The sequence below is a fragment of the Ranitomeya variabilis genome, chromosome 2, assembly GCF_051348905.1.
Source record: "Ranitomeya variabilis isolate aRanVar5 chromosome 2, aRanVar5.hap1, whole genome shotgun sequence".
Lineage (NCBI taxonomy): Eukaryota > Metazoa > Chordata > Amphibia > Anura > Dendrobatidae > Ranitomeya > Ranitomeya variabilis.
The window spans coordinates 155902914-155918894 of NC_135233.1; the positions used below are offsets into that span (position 1 = coordinate 155902914).

Here is a 15981-nt window from a genome sequence, read left to right on the forward strand (position 1 = left end):
TTATTTTTTATTTTTTAACCTGTGACATACGTGGCTGGGCAATATACTACGTGGCTGGGCAATATACTATGTGGCTCTGTGCTGTATACTACGTCACTGGGCCCTATACTACATCACTGGGCATTATACTATGTAACTGGGCAATATACTACGAGGCTGGGCAGTATACTACATCGCTGGGCAATATACTACGTGGCTTGGCAATATACTACGTCACTGGGCAATATACCACGTAACTGGGCAATATACTATGTGGCTCTGTGCTGTATACTACGTCGCTGGGCAATATACTACGTGGCTCTGTGCTGTATACTACGTAACTGGGCAATATACTACGTCACTGGGCAGTATACTACCTCACTGGGCAATATACTATGTCACTGGGCAATATACTATGTCACTGGGCAATATACTATGTGGACATGCATATTCTAGAATACCTGATGTGTTAGAATCGGGCCACCATCTAGTAATAATAATAGTAGAGCAGCTGAAAATGCTCAGTGAACAAACACCAATTCAATATAGGATCTTTATTCAGGGCAAAGAAAATAAAAAACAAAAAAGTGAAAAACAAAATCATCAACATAAATACACTACTATGTAGATATAAAATAAAAATCAATAGTGCCAAGTGTCCAAAAATTGAACACGGACAATACATATAATAGTGAGTACAATATATATTGTTGAAACCAGAAAACCACAATCAAAACCAAAAAGTATGTATATATATATATATATATATATATATATATATATATATATATATATATATATTTTATTCATTAATTCTATGACTAAAAGACTATGTCCCAGAAATTCATGAGGTCCTCGAGCATCATCCAGTTGGTTGGCCAATCAAAATCAGATTACGAAACAGGACATCAGGTCAGGATCCAGAGAGTGTTAGCGTTATGTCAAATTACTATAAAAAAAGACAAAACAACACACAATTAAAAATAAATCCAGAGAGAAGTATCTTATAAAAATGGAACAAAAGTCAAGTGTTCATTAAGACCTGCAGGCTCCATGTTACCCAGGACTGTGATCCAGCGACACTCACGTTGTGCCAGCCCAGAATCCATTTCGCATCACCACCTCTGATGCCCAGACGGACTCTGTCGATCCCCCACATCCTAAAATTTGCCGGATTGCAATTATGGCGTATTCTAAAATGTCGGGGGATCATTTTTAGGGAACTCGCATCCTCAGCATTCTTGGCAGCCAAGATGTCCCTGACATGCTCACATGTTCTGACTCTCAACTCATGGGATGTGAGTCCCACATCCAATAGTCCACATGTACATCTGGCACAATAAACCACATGAATCATCTCACAAGAGATGAAATCCCTAATTTTATAATGTTGCTGTCCGTCTGCTGAGGTGACAAAAGTTGTGCGGGTGAGATTCCTACACGCTAAGCAGTCCCCGCAACGGTAACAACCACTTCTCTGTTTCCCTGCTGTGAGATAACGCTCACTAATGGGTAGGGGAATACTCGCTTGGCAATGGGATAAATGCACATGTGTACGGTTTTTAACACAAACAGTCTATCCAGTTTATTCAACTATCTTAAACCGCAACCACGAACAGTTCATTACATCACTTCATATACGGCTTCATCTCACAGACACTAAACATACTGGACCTTATGTTGTCCAGTTGATATGGTTGACCGCATGCCACACAGTTCATTAGTTCATGGAACACAATAAGGACCAACAGTCTGTGGAGGTACCTTACGGGCGCTCCTGCTCCACCCGCTGACTCCTTGTCAGTCCTCTCTCCCTGGGAAAACTGCCTTACGGGGATCACCTACTTGCCTGACAGGCATACACCAGTCGGTTCCAGACCCACTGAAGGATGGTAGCTTCCCCAACACAGTAGCTGTGACCTGCTCTGCAGGGCCTTGGCCTCACCTCGTTCTCTTCAGAGATCTGGTCCACCCACATGACCTCCCAACACAGAGGCCACTCAGGACCACGGCCTCACCAGGTGCTCTTCAGAGATCCGGTCCCCACTCTGGACCTCCCAACACCCAGGCCACTCAGGACCACAGCCTCACCAGGTGCTCTTCAGGAATCTGGTCCCCACTCTGGACCTCCCAACACCCAACCAGGTGCTCTTCAGGGATCAAGTACACACTCTGGACCTCCCAACACTCAGGCCTTTCCTCTCACAGGACCTTCCAGCCAAGATCCATTCAGGTCCATACACAGGTACCACGTGACCCACACCCTGGTCACATTACCAAGCTGTAACCACTCCCATAGATGGGTGGTGTGTGTATGTGTGTGTGTGTGGCTAGTTTGACCCACCCAGCTCTCAAACTAGCCCTGCCAGCCTCCCTCTAAAACAACACAATCACTTGTGGGGCTACAAGTCCCAGAACAACCTTACTTCAGGCTTACAGAGCAGAGTATCTTCCTCTGCGACACACATACTGGCCATTCACAATAATACCGGACTTTGTCTCATCACTATACACTGTGTGCAGAATTATTAGGCAAGTTGTATTTTGATCACATGGTACTTTTTATACATGTTGTCCTACTCCAAGCTGTTCAGGCTTGAGAGCCAACTACCAATTAAGTAAATCAGGTTATGTGCATCTCTGTAATGAGGAGGGGTGTTGTCTAATGACATCAAAACCCTATGTAAGGTCTGCTTAATTATTAGGCAACTTCCTTTCCTTTGGCAAAATGGGTCAGAAGAGAGATTTGACGGCCTCTGAAAAGTCCAAAATTGTGAGATGTCTTGCAGAGGGATGCAGCAGTCTTGAAATTGGCAAACTTTTGAAGCGCGATCACCGAACAATCAAGCGTTTCATGGCAAATAGCCAACAGGGTCGCAAGAAGTGCGTTGGGCAAAAAAGGCGCAAAATAACTGCCCATGAATTGAGGAAAATCAAGCATGAAGCTGCCAAGATGCAATTTGCCACCAGTTTTGCTATATTTCAGAGCTGCAACATTATCAAAAAGCACAAGGTGTGTGATACTCAGGGACATGGCCAAGGTAAGGAAGGCTGAAAAAACGACCACCTTTGAACAAGAAGCATTAGATAAAACGTCAAGACTGGGCCAAGAAATATCTTAAGACTGACTTTTCAAAGGTTTTATGGACTGATGAAATGAGAGTGACTCTTGATGGGCCAGATGGATGGGCCAGAGGCTGGATGAGTAAAGGGCAGAGAGCTCCATCCGACTCAGACGCCAGCAAGGTGGAGGTGGGGTACTGGTATGGGCTGGTGATGAACTTGTGGGACCTTTTCAGGTTGAGGATGTAGTGAAGCTCAACTCCTAGACCTACTGCCAGTTTCTGGAAGACAACTTCTTCAATCAGTTGTACAGGAAGAAGTCGGTATCGTTCAAGAAAAACTTAATTTTCATGCAGGACAATGCTCCATCACATGCCTCCAACTACTTCACAGCGTGCCTGGCTAGTAAAGGTCTCAAAGAAGAAAAAATAATGACATGGCCCCCTTGTTCACCTGATCTGAACCCCATAGAGAACATGTGGTCCCTCATAAAATGTGAGCTCTACAGGGAGGGAAAATAGTACACCTCTCGGAACAGTGTATGTGAGGCTGTGGTGGCTGCTGCACGCAATGTTGATAGTAAACAGATCAAGCAACTGACAGAATCTATGGATGGAAGGCTGTTGAGTGTCATCATAAAGAAAGGTTGCTATATTGGTCACTAATTTTGGGGGGTTTTGTTTTTGCATGTCAGAAATGTTTATTTCTAAATTTGGTGCAGTTATATTGGTTTACCTCGTGAAAATAAACAAGTGAGATGGGAATATATTTGGTTTTTATTAAGTTGCCTAATAATTCTACACAGTAATAGTTACCTGCACAAACATTTATCCTCCTAAGATAGCTAAATCTTAAAAAAAAACACTCCAACTTCCAAAAATTTTAAGCTTTGATATTTATGAGTCTTTGGGGTTGATTGAGAACATAGTTGTTGATCAATAATAAAAATAATCCTCTAAAATACAACTTGTTTAATAATTCTGCACACAGTGTAGTTATGGCAGCGACTGCCATGCATTCCTATGACCTCAATGCGCCTCCTTGCATATTCTGGGGAGATCATGCAGTGCCCCCTACCTGTAACAGGGGTCCCTGCATCACACTGCCTTAAAAGGATCAGGGATTTTAGCCACATAGTGACTTAACAAGGATATCTCTCAACTTTTTACTTTTGTGTGCAGTCATGAGTGGCAAATCGGGGATCAATTTAGACAACCCAGGTTCAGTTTTTAAAACTGACCAGTGTTTTTGTCATATTGTTCAAATTGTATCCCACTGATGATTAAAAGTAGAAATGAAACAGATGGATGAATCATTACCAAGTCTCTTATTGGGTTGGAGTAACTCATTTCTGTTAGTAACCCTAGCTCTAGAATAGTTCCTTTTTGTACATCTTCTGCTGTACCCCCTATTCCTAAATCGTTCCAAGGTCTACAGCCTGTTTTTCAAAAGATGAATCAGTAGAACAGATCCTCCGAATATGGAGAAACTGGCTTGTTGGAATGGCTTTAATTGTGGATTTAGTATGCCAGGACTTGGCATGTAGCAAAGCATTCACCGAGGTCTCCTTTCTAAACACATTTGTACAAAGTAATCCATCATGTTGTTTTTCGATTAGGATATGAAGGAAAGAGATCTCACGGTGAAATGTATATGTGAGCCGAATGTTGGAGTCATTGCGCTTCAAACCTAACATAAAGGTACTCAAATTCTCTACAGACCCCTGCCAGATAAACAAGATATCATCTATATATCTATACCATCCAAGGATCTGGGAAGCCGCGTGCACACCTTCAAGAAAGATGTTCCTCTCCCAAAAGCCCAAAAATAAATTGGCATACGAAGGCACATACGCTGCTCCCCTCGCAGTACCTCTGCACTGCAGATAAAATTGGTCCCTGAATGTAAAGAAATTATGAGTCAGGATGAACCACAAATCATAAAAAACCCAATATTTATTAGAATTGTATATAAAATGCCACCAACCTGTGGCTACACCAAAGAAAAACCCACACACACAGTGAAAAAAACTAATGTTGAAGGCCAATGTATGTCCCTATAAAGATGTCTGTGCTGGTAACTACCTAGCTGTGGGGGTTGGCGCCTTAGGGGATGCGTTCTGGCGCCCCCACTCCTCGTCGTCTATCCCTATAATCCTATGAGGCCCTGCCGGTGGCTCCGGGTATCCCCTACCCACACAATGAATCTATTGGTGCCCCTAGAGACTAGACAGAGATCGACCTACAAATAGGGAGTACTAGGCCCCAACATTGTGAATTAAAACAATGAAAATACATGTAGTGGACTTATGATGGCACATAAATAAAATTGGGAAGGGGGAAGGAGGGGAAGGGGGACCTATCAGCCAACAGAAGTAGTTTCAACTATCCCCCCATCAACTTCAAGAGATATGCAGGGGCAGGCCTCATCCTCTTCATCATCCTCTTTTTTAGAACAAGGGATGAGAACGGGTTATTTTCTCAGACCAAAAAACAGCTAGGTAGGGGGCAGATTATAAATCTTTCATCATATACGCTTTCTAGTGATGAATACAATGTTCTACAAAGGGGCCTGAATTTTGTACCCACTGGGGGATTTAATTGTTTTAGCTGGATAAAAGATCTCAACCTGTTTTGCAGGAAACTAAAATGGAAGAAGTTCTTCATGCACAACGATAAAGAGACCTACATGCAATTAGGTATACAAGATGATGAAGTGGAGGGCTTTGAAGCTTTGATGGGACTACTGGGGGAAAATGAGCAATACACCAATCGAGATAGGGGGCCCTTTACAAACCTTAGAAACAACAGTACCAAAATGCCACCCCAAGGTGACACAAAAAATATCGATATTTTCCTCAAACTTGTGGAGAGAGACCTTAAAAAGATAAGGTATATGGAGGAGGATACAGTCCACAATTTGAGTGAAAAAGAAAGAGTGGCCATGGATATACTTAAAAAGAATGACCAATTGGTCATAAAGGCATCCGATAAAGGTGGCAATTTGGTAGTAATGGACCACAAGGTCTATTGGAGTATGTGCAACAATATACTACAGGATAGCAGCACGTATGAAATACTGGGGGGGGGACCCCTCTGAGAGATATAAAACTCAACTCAGATATATTTTGGAGGAGGCACTCTTGAAGGGGCTGATCTCCAAATCTGAATTTGATTTTCTGCTCCCCAAGTTTCCCCTGCAGGCTACATTTTACACACTGCCCAAGATACATAAGGGTCTGCACCCTCTAAAGGGAAGACCCATTGTATCGGGCGTGGATTCTCTCACACAAAATTGTGGTCTGTATGTTGAAGAGATTCTGAGGCCTTTTGTTGTGTCCATACCCTCATATCTGAGGGATACTATGGATCTATTGCAAAAAATAGAGGGGATACAACTTGAGAAGGACTCTTTTTTAGCATCCATTGATGTGGAGGCCTTATATAGCAGCATACCACATAAGGAAGGTCTAAAAAGTATATATCACTACCTCCAGCAAAGGTCAATAGCATGTAGAGAACATAATTCTTTTGTAGTAGATCTTCTTGATTTCATACTCACCCATAATTCATTCAAGTTTGATGGCAGGCACTACCACCAGCTCAGGGGCACTGCGATGGGGTGCCCATGTGCCCCATCGTATGCTAATTTGTTCCTGGGCTGGTGGGAAGAGACCACAGTTTTTGGCAGAGACACAAATTGGTGGAATGACTGCATAGCCATGTGGCTCAGATTCATCGACGACGTCTTTGTGATATGGGTGGGTACTGAGCTCCAGTTCAACAGGTTTATTGCGGAACTTAATGTAAACAAGGTTGGTCTTAAGTTCACTTCAGAAATTCAGAAAGAGGAGCTGGCCTTTCTGGATGTCATGATAACTAAAACATCAGAAGGGGGCCTTACAACAAGGATATATCGTAAACCAACAAGCACAAATGGCCTATTGAATTGGCATAGCCACCACCCTGTTTCCCTTAAAAAAGGCATCCCGAAGGGCCAGTTCCTAAGACTGAGGAGGAACTGCTCGGACACCAAAATGTTCCATAGCCAGGCAGCAGACATGTTCAATAGATTTAGAGAGAAAAATTATTCCTCACATATCCTGAAGTCAGCCTACAATAATGCCACAAATTCGGATAGACAACAGTTGCTACACAAAAAGGAACCTAGGACTGAGGTTAATAAAATGAGGATTATAGGCACGTTTGACTCCCAACATACAAAGGTTAGAAACGTGATACAGAAGCACTGGGATATACTCAGGATGGATCCAGATCTCATGGACCTCCTGGGCACCCATCCGGACATCACTTTTAGGAGAGGAAGGTCACTCAGGGATTCATTGGTGCACAGCCACTACATGCGACCAAAACTGAGTGGCACTTGGTTACAGAGGAAAACATGTGGCTTTTTTAGATGTGGTGGGTGCCAATTTTGTAAATTCATGAGACCAAATAAATCCTTTAAGAGCTCCTCAACCGGGAAAGTGTTCTTCCAGCGGGACTTTTCTAACTGTAAGTCAACAGGGGTGGTGTACCTGGCCTCCTGCTCTTGTCCTAAGGACTATATAGGAAAGACGGTTAGAGAATTTCGCAGGAGAGTCGGGGAGCATCTGGGGGATATAAGACACAATAGAGATACCCCCCTGGCTCGACATATGAGATCACAACATCCAGAGAACCCGACGGATGTAAACTTTTCAATTATTGAGGTGGTCAAACCAAGTCCTAGAGGAGGCAACTTCGATAGGACGGTACTTCAGAGAGAATGTGAGTGGATATTCAGAATGGACTCAGTCGCCCCCAAAGGCCTGAATGAGCAACAATCATATGCGTGTTTTCTGTGAGCCTCTTTTTGCTCTGTATGCGATTGTTCTTCTACAAATGAAATTTAATTTTCTCTAAATGAATTTACAAAGTGAGATTAATGTAATATAAATGCATTTGGGACCATAAGCATTAAATTGGTAACATGTTCCGTTCTTGAGATATCTCCCCCGCAGGGGGTAATCTGCATAGATCGGTATGTCTATCTTTGAATATTCCTCAATTATATGGAAGATGCGGGTTATAGGAACATAAATTTGGGAGCAACTTATCATGATGCAAAGGATCTAGATGAATCAATTCCACCTACATGTACTGGCCGCCCATTTATTTATTTATTCATTGGTTTATCCTATTTATCTTTGCATTTAGACATAGGGATTGGCTATACAATAAGCATACCAAGTATTTTGCCTTTGATTATAGATGAACATCAGGCATTGGATCTAAATATAACCATGTTTTAGGTTTATACATCTTAGGTGGGCTTATTAAGAGGTATGATTGCGAGATATTGCCTATTGGCTGCTGGAAACTGTGCGAAGGACTGAATCTAATTATTGCTATATGCATCCTGCAAATAACTTTTACGCAGGCGCAGTATCCACATAGTCTGGGCCACTAGGATTGATACGCAAGCTGCGCGGCACATATGCGCTTCACCTTGCGCATGCGCAGTAAGGCATTTCTAACTTGCATCAGCGCACGAATTCCGGGTTATTTGACCGGAAGTATTATGACGTTGCGGCGCTTTTATGCGCTCCACTTGGCGCGTGCGCCGTAAGGCATCTTCATCCCTCTATACCAACAAGTATCAGCGCATGACATCCGGGTTGATTAACCGGAAGTATTAGTATGCGCGGAAACCCGGCGTCAGAAGGGATAAATTGAGGTAATGCATCGTAGTTTTCATTCTCATCTTTCATCAACGAGATACTTGACACTACTATCAGGCCTCCTGATAAGCCGAAGGGGCGAAACGCGTCGAGGCGGAATATGAGATGTGGCAGATGGCACTGCGTTCAGGGAACGATGAGTATTAGCCACATTGACTGATTCAGCTGTTGTGCTGTGATATATCGGGCTCCAGCAATAATATGCACAATGGCACTTTAAATAATTGATTGAAGCATAAAAGTGCCTGTGCTGTGATATATCGGGCTCCAGCAATAATATGCACAATGACACTTTAAATGATTGATTGAAGCACAAAAGGGTCTGTGCTGTGGTATATCGGGCTCTAGCAATAATATGCACAATGACACTTTAAATTATTTATTGAAATACAAAGTGTTTTGTCTTTAGAGGACCATCATGTTTAATACATCTATGCTGATTGTGGCTTGGTAAGCGAGTGGGACGCTGAGCCCTCGCTCTGTAAATAGATTATTTATGGTCCCGAACCACTTTTTCTATTAATCATTATTGCAGTAATAAGGACCGCTGTATAGGCATGGTCGGAGCAGCGTATGCTGTATAAAATCATCTGCTTTTTGGGTACGCCATTCTTTGCCTGTTCCTGGTGTGACATTATCTGGCTGGGAGAGGGGTAATTGACCGTATTATTTAGCCTGTCTATAAAAGCCAGCATCTACACAATATATGAACAGGTGCTGTTAACAGCAGTTTGGGCGACCATCGGCCCGCTGTGGCTAATCAATTTTATTTATGTGCCATCATAAGTCCACTACATGTATTTTCATTGTTTTAATTCACAATGTTGGGGCCTAGTACTCCCTATTTGTAGGTCGATCTCTGTCTAGTCTCTAGGGGCACCAATAGATTCATTGTGTGGGTAGGGGATACCCGGAGCCACCGGCAGGGCCTCATAGGATTATAGGGATAGACGACGAGGAGTGGGGGCGCCAGAACGCATCCCCTAAGGCGCCAACCCCCACAGCTAGGTAGTTACCAGCACAGACATCTTTATAGGGACATACATTGGCCTTCAACATTAGTTTTTTTCACTGTGTGTGTGGGTTTTTCTTTGGTGTAGCCACAGGTTGGTGGCATTTTATATACAATTCTAATAAATATTGGGTTTTTTATGATTTTTGAGTAGATACATCCCATTCCTCATTATACTTTATTATTTAGTCAGGATGAACCACAACAACACCAACACTAGGCCCCTCAAGTCCGCCTCAAGATTACTAGATTCCAGATAGAATTGCGCAGCTCTCAGCCTGTCCCGATGCCGAATAGATGTATACAACGACTCCATGTCTGCAGTTACAAGGAGCATATCTTCCTCCAAGTGGATGCCATCAAGACAATTCAGCACATCCGTAGTGTCCCTGACATAGGAGGACAAAGTTTCAACCTGTGGTTTGAGATATTATTCAAAAAACTTGCATATGGGATCGCAAAGTCCTCCAATGCCAGAGACAATTGGATGCCCCGGTGGATTGACAGGGTCTTTGTGGACCTTGTTATTAGGTTATTTGGAAAGGCTTTACTCTGTATTCCAATGAAACCTGAAATTTTCAATTTTATTAGAGAAATTTAAATTTTTAGCTGAATCAAATTCCAGCATTTGCATTAAAGACATTAATGAATATCTGCAAAATAAATTATAAAGGCTACAATTTAGTTACTTAATTGCAACAACTAATGTAAGTGAAAGTAACTATTTATTCTTCTGGGAATTTTGCAATCAGATGACACTTCCTTTGCTAAAAAATAATCATTTTAATGACATAGGCATGAAGATTCTAAGAATTAACTCATCTTTCTTTTTTTGGGTCTATCTTCTCCAATTTAGACATCAATTCATCAAGACCGGTGATGTTCATGCCGGTTTTGCTGAGGTGGTGTGTTGGAGTCAGAGACACCTAATTCATGAAAGGTACACTCCTCTTCATGAATCAGTAGCATCTGATAGGGGAAGTGCGCCAAGGGACTGGATATAATTTCTAGTTAGCGGTGAGCCACAGGTCAATGGAGCTTTGTGAAAAAAGCGTGAAAATGTTAAAAGCTGCAAAGTTTTTCAGCAAAGTGATTTAAGACAGAATTTTGGCAAAATTGTTTTGATGAATCGGGGTCCTTAATTTTTCTTTCTTTGTCATTTGTTGGTATTCTTTTCAAATTACATGAGGAAAAAAAATCAGATTTGAAAAGCTTTCATTTTCTTCCTTCTCATTCCTGTTTTATTATTATTATTATTATTATTATTATTATTATTAGGCTGTGAACTGTTTATACAATGTGATTATCTATGATTCAGTTTCTCTATTTATTAGAGATTAATTTGATATATTGTATTATAGGTGTTCCTGCCATAGTAGTTGCAATTGTTCTGGCAAGTACACATAAAGACAGTGCCTATGGGAAAAGCATGTATGGGCAGGATTCTGATGGAAATGGTGATGCATTGTAAGTATGTTAAAGTACTAATTTTTGTGACAAATCACATAGATTTATTTTCTCCACCTAAGTCTAAAATGCTATGGTCATTTCTTGTTGATGCTAGAATTGTTCTTGAACATAAATGGCTTAACTTTTTGGTGGACAACATGGTTTTGATTGAAGACTCATAAGTGAATCTCACATTTCACAACCTGCTGATTTACACAGGCAATTGTTTTCTTTCAGCTGTTGGATAAAAAGCAACATCGTTTTTTATGTGACCTGTGCTGCATATTTTGGAGTGATGTTCCTGATGAATATAGCCATGTTCATCGTGGTGATGGTACAGATCTGTGGAAGAAATGGGAAAAGGACTAATCGCAGTATTAGAGAAGAGGTTTTACGGAACATGCGCAGTGTTGTCAGCCTGACATTCCTTCTGGGGATGACATGGGGTTTTGCTTTTTTTGCTTGGGGAAATGCTACCCTAGCATTTATGTACCTTTTCACCATATTCAACTCTTTGCAAGGTACAGTGTATGAAATGGTTGCACTATAACCTGTCCTCACCATTGTCCTGTGTGTTTTATGCTTTGTATTTTCTTATGTGCTTTTTGGATACTTTTCTTGTGTATTAATATTAGAGGTTCTGTTTATTAGAATTTAGAAATAGGTAATTAATACAAGAATTTTTTCTAAATGCCAAATATATAGTAAAATATGACATAACCATATTTTTTCTAAGATAAACAAAAAATAGTAAACCTTCCTTAGAAACATTTTTGTATCTTCTGACTTCACACTACAAGCTAAGAGATTGTACTAGACAGACTCACATCGTTTTCTAGCGTGCCTTTGTTTGTAAATTCCTTCTCAATAATCTATTTGTTCTCTGTAGGTTTATTCATTTTTGTTTTCCACTGTGCATTAAAAGAAAATGTACAGAAACAATGGAGGAGGCATCTGTGCTGTGGAAAACTTCGACTACCAGATAATTCAGGTAAAGTTAAAAGGATTGTATGTTGGGTTTTTATACAAAACATTACCAGCAATGGGGGGGGGAGTTTGAAAACTCTTCCAATATTTAAGGTTGTAAACTAACAGTCAGGCACAATTTTACTTTTCAGATTGGAGTAAAACAGCCACGAATAACACAAAGAAGGTCAGCTCTGATAATCTGGGGAAGTCACTTTCTTCTAGTTCCATAGGCTCAAATTCTACATATTGGACATCAAAATCAAAGTCTAGTTCGAATACATTCTTTAATAAAAGGAACAGTAGCACAGGTGAGTTTCATTCATTTTTGTTGTTGACATTTTATTCCAATATATATGTACATATATATCAGGGAAATGTACCGTATGCTGAAAAAAAATTGTAGCCTATTGACAAAGGTCTAATATGTCACCAGTCTGAGTCTTTTCTTAGCAATTCATTGTATTCTTTTTGCAGCCATAACTCTTATATGTAAATCAAGTTAACTATTTTACAATGGTAGCATCAACTGGTACCTACAATTAATTGAGTAACTTTTTTTGAAGGAGGGGTGAAGGATAGGCAAAACAACCATTTTAGCTTTATTTATTTTTAAGCTGTATATTCTATGTTACAAATAACATATTTATTTGACTTATATTATGATTTTAATTTTTTTTGTGTTGCCATGTTCTGGAAGCCATAAGATTTTTTTTTTACTTTCTGTCAACCTAGTTTTACTTAGACTTGACCATGACAAGTTATATTTTTCAGTATTTTGAGGTACATATAACTCATTGATTAGCTAATTTTTAGGTGGATAATTCTGAATTTTCAGGCATTTTTTAGGTGTTCACGGTGATATTAACAATAATTGCACTTTATTATGCACATTATTATTAAAGTGGTAATACAAAATACAAGTGCTTCTCGCAAAATTAGAATATCATCAAAAAGTTAACTTATTTCAGTTCTTCATTACAAAAAGTGAAACTCATATATTTTATAGGGTCATTACAAACAGAATGATATATTTCAAGTGTTTATTTCTGTTAATGGTGATTATGGCTTACAGCTAATGAAAATCCAAAAGTCATTATCTCAGTAAATTAGAATAAATAACAAAAAACACCTGCAAAGGCTTCCTAAGTATTTAAAAAGATCCATTAGTCTGTTTCAGTAGGCTCCACAATCATGGGGAAGACTGCTGACTTGACAGGTGTCCAGAAGGCAGTCATTGACACACTCCATAAGGAGGATAAGCCACAAAAGGTCATTATAAAAGAAGCTGGCTGTTCAAAGAGTGCTGTATCCAAACACATTAATGGAAAGTTGAGTGGAAGGAACAAGTGTGGTAGAAAAAGGTGCACAAGCAACTGGAATAACCTCAGCCTTTGAAGGATTGTTAAGAAAAGGCTATTCAAATATTTGGGGGAGATTCACAAGGAGTGGACTGCTGCTGGAGTCATTGCTTCAAGAGCCACCACACACAGACGTATGCAGGATATGGACTACAAGTGTTGCATTCCTTTTGTCAAGCCACTCATGACCAATAGACAATGCCTGAAGCGACTTACCTTGGCCAAGGAGAAAAAAAGCTGGACTGTTGCTTAGTAGTCCAGGGTGTTGTTTTCAGATGAAAGTAAATTTTGCATTTCATGTGGAAATCAAGGTCCCAGAGTCTGGAGGAAGAGTGGAGAGGCACACAATCCAAGCTGCTTGAGGTCTAGTGAGAAGTTTTCACAATCAGTGATGGTTTCGGGAGCTATGTCATCTGCTGGTGTAGGTCTACTGTGTTTTATCAAGACCAAAGTAAGCACAGCCACCTACCAGGAAATTTTAGAGCACTTCATGGAGATAGAAATTTAATTCTCCAGCAGGACTTGACACCTGTCCATACTGCAAAAAGTACCAATACCTGGTTTAAAAACAACAGTATCAATGTGCTTGATTTTCCAGCAAACTCGCCTGACCTTAACCCTATAGAGAATCTATGGGGTATTGTCAAGAGGAAGATGAGACCCCATACCCAACAATGCAGATAAGCTGAAGGCTCCTATTAAAGCCATACCCAGCAATGCAGATAAGCTGAAGGCTGCTATTAAAGCAACCTGGGCTTCCATAACACCTCAGCAGTGCCACAGGCTGATCGCCTCAATGCCACGCCTCATTGATGCAGTAATTGATGCAAAAGGAGCCCCGACCAAGTATTGAGTGCATTTACTTAACATACATTTCAGTAGGCCAACATTTTGGATTTTAAAATCATTTTTCAAGTTGGTGTTATAAAGTATTCTAATTTACTGAGATAATGACTTTTGGGTTTTCATTGGCTGTAAGTCATAATCATTAACATTAACAGAAATTAACACTTGAAACAGATCTGTTTGTAATGACTCTAGATAATCTATGAGTTTCACTTTTTGTATTGCAGAACTGAAATAAATTAACTTTTTGATGATATTCTAATTTTGTGAGAAGCACCTGTATCTGTGTTTTTGTCCACATCATTAATTTTGTGCAACATGAGGATTCTCACTGGAAAAAAAAAATAGTTTTACAATATTTTACTCTATTACTGTTTTTTAAAGATTTTTTTAAATTTAAATTTATTCATATTGTTATGATTTCTTAAATATCATACTGCAAAACTCTGTATTGCAATTGCATTGTATTATTAGTTATATGTAATCCATCAACAAGTAACTGATTCCGCCTCCTTCCTAGGCCCCTAGTGGTATGAATGACAAAATCAATCACTGATGAAGTGACAGAGGTCACATAGTGGTTACCTAGAGTGGTTACCTAGAGCCCCTTCCCTCTAGGTAACATTAAATGCCACGGTTGCTATTGAATGCAGCATCTAATGGGCTAACCATTAAAGAGGTTTTCTACTACTTTTTTATTGATGACTGTACAATAGATCATCAATGTCTGATCATCCAGGGTTTGACACCTAGCACCCCAGCCTAACACTCCTAAAGATAGGTCATCAATCAAATAGTAGAGGACAACATCTTTAAGTTAAATGATTCATTCAGCGACAATATTGTCATTGCTTGCTGGCACCACCTATTTAGCTGGGTTGTTCTGTAGATATAGTGCATTTGGGAAAAGCAGATATCACTTTATTCAGCATAATGCCTCTCATCATTTACATCAGTAACCAGGACCTTATAGAGCTATTAGAGGAAAATCATAAAAGCTTCATAACATAATGCCAATAATACTTGAGATTTGAGGTCTAGTCTTCCATAAACAAGCTTAGAGGATGATTAAAAGGATTTTATTAGACTAGAAAAAATATGAGTTCAATCACAGGATGAGTCTGGTACTACAGAGTCATCCACTTAAAGGGGTTGCTAGAAATACATTAAAAATGAACCAACATAGCTTAATGAATAGTGATGAGCGAGTATACTCGTTGTTCGGATTTTCCCAAGCACGCTCGGGTGATCTCTGAGTATTTGTTAGTGCTCGGAGATTTAGTTTTCTTCACTGCAGCTGCAGGCTGAATACATGTGAGGAATGCCTGTTTGTTAGGGAATTCCCACATTTATTCAGGCTGTCCAGCAGCCGTAAATCATGCAGCTGAGGCAATGAAAACTAAATCTCTGAGCACTAACAAATACTCTGAGATCACCCGAGCAACAATGCTATTCGCTCATCACTAGTAATGAAATAAAATATGAAGAAAAGGCATGATTTACCAATGTCACTATTCCAATGCAATGCAGCAGTTTTTTTATTACTTAGCTACAGTTTTGAAACACCGTTAACACCTTAATGG

The 15981-nt window shown here is 40.1% G+C and overlaps 1 protein-coding gene across 5 annotated transcripts in view; it reads left to right on the plus strand.

Moving 5' to 3' along the window:
• The window catches only part of ADGRG6 (adhesion G protein-coupled receptor G6), a 212109-nt gene that overhangs the window by 189645 nt on the left and 6483 nt on the right, over window positions 1-15981 (plus strand). For all 5 annotated transcript variants that reach the window (XM_077283104.1, XM_077283103.1, XM_077283105.1 and 2 more), the window contains 4 exons: window positions 11138-11243; window positions 11463-11746; window positions 12115-12216; window positions 12344-12502. In XM_077283104.1, coding sequence (XP_077139219.1) covers window positions 11138-11243; window positions 11463-11746; window positions 12115-12216; window positions 12344-12502 — 651 coding nt within the window. The remainder of the gene's footprint in view (window positions 1-11137; window positions 11244-11462; window positions 11747-12114; window positions 12217-12343; window positions 12503-15981) is intronic.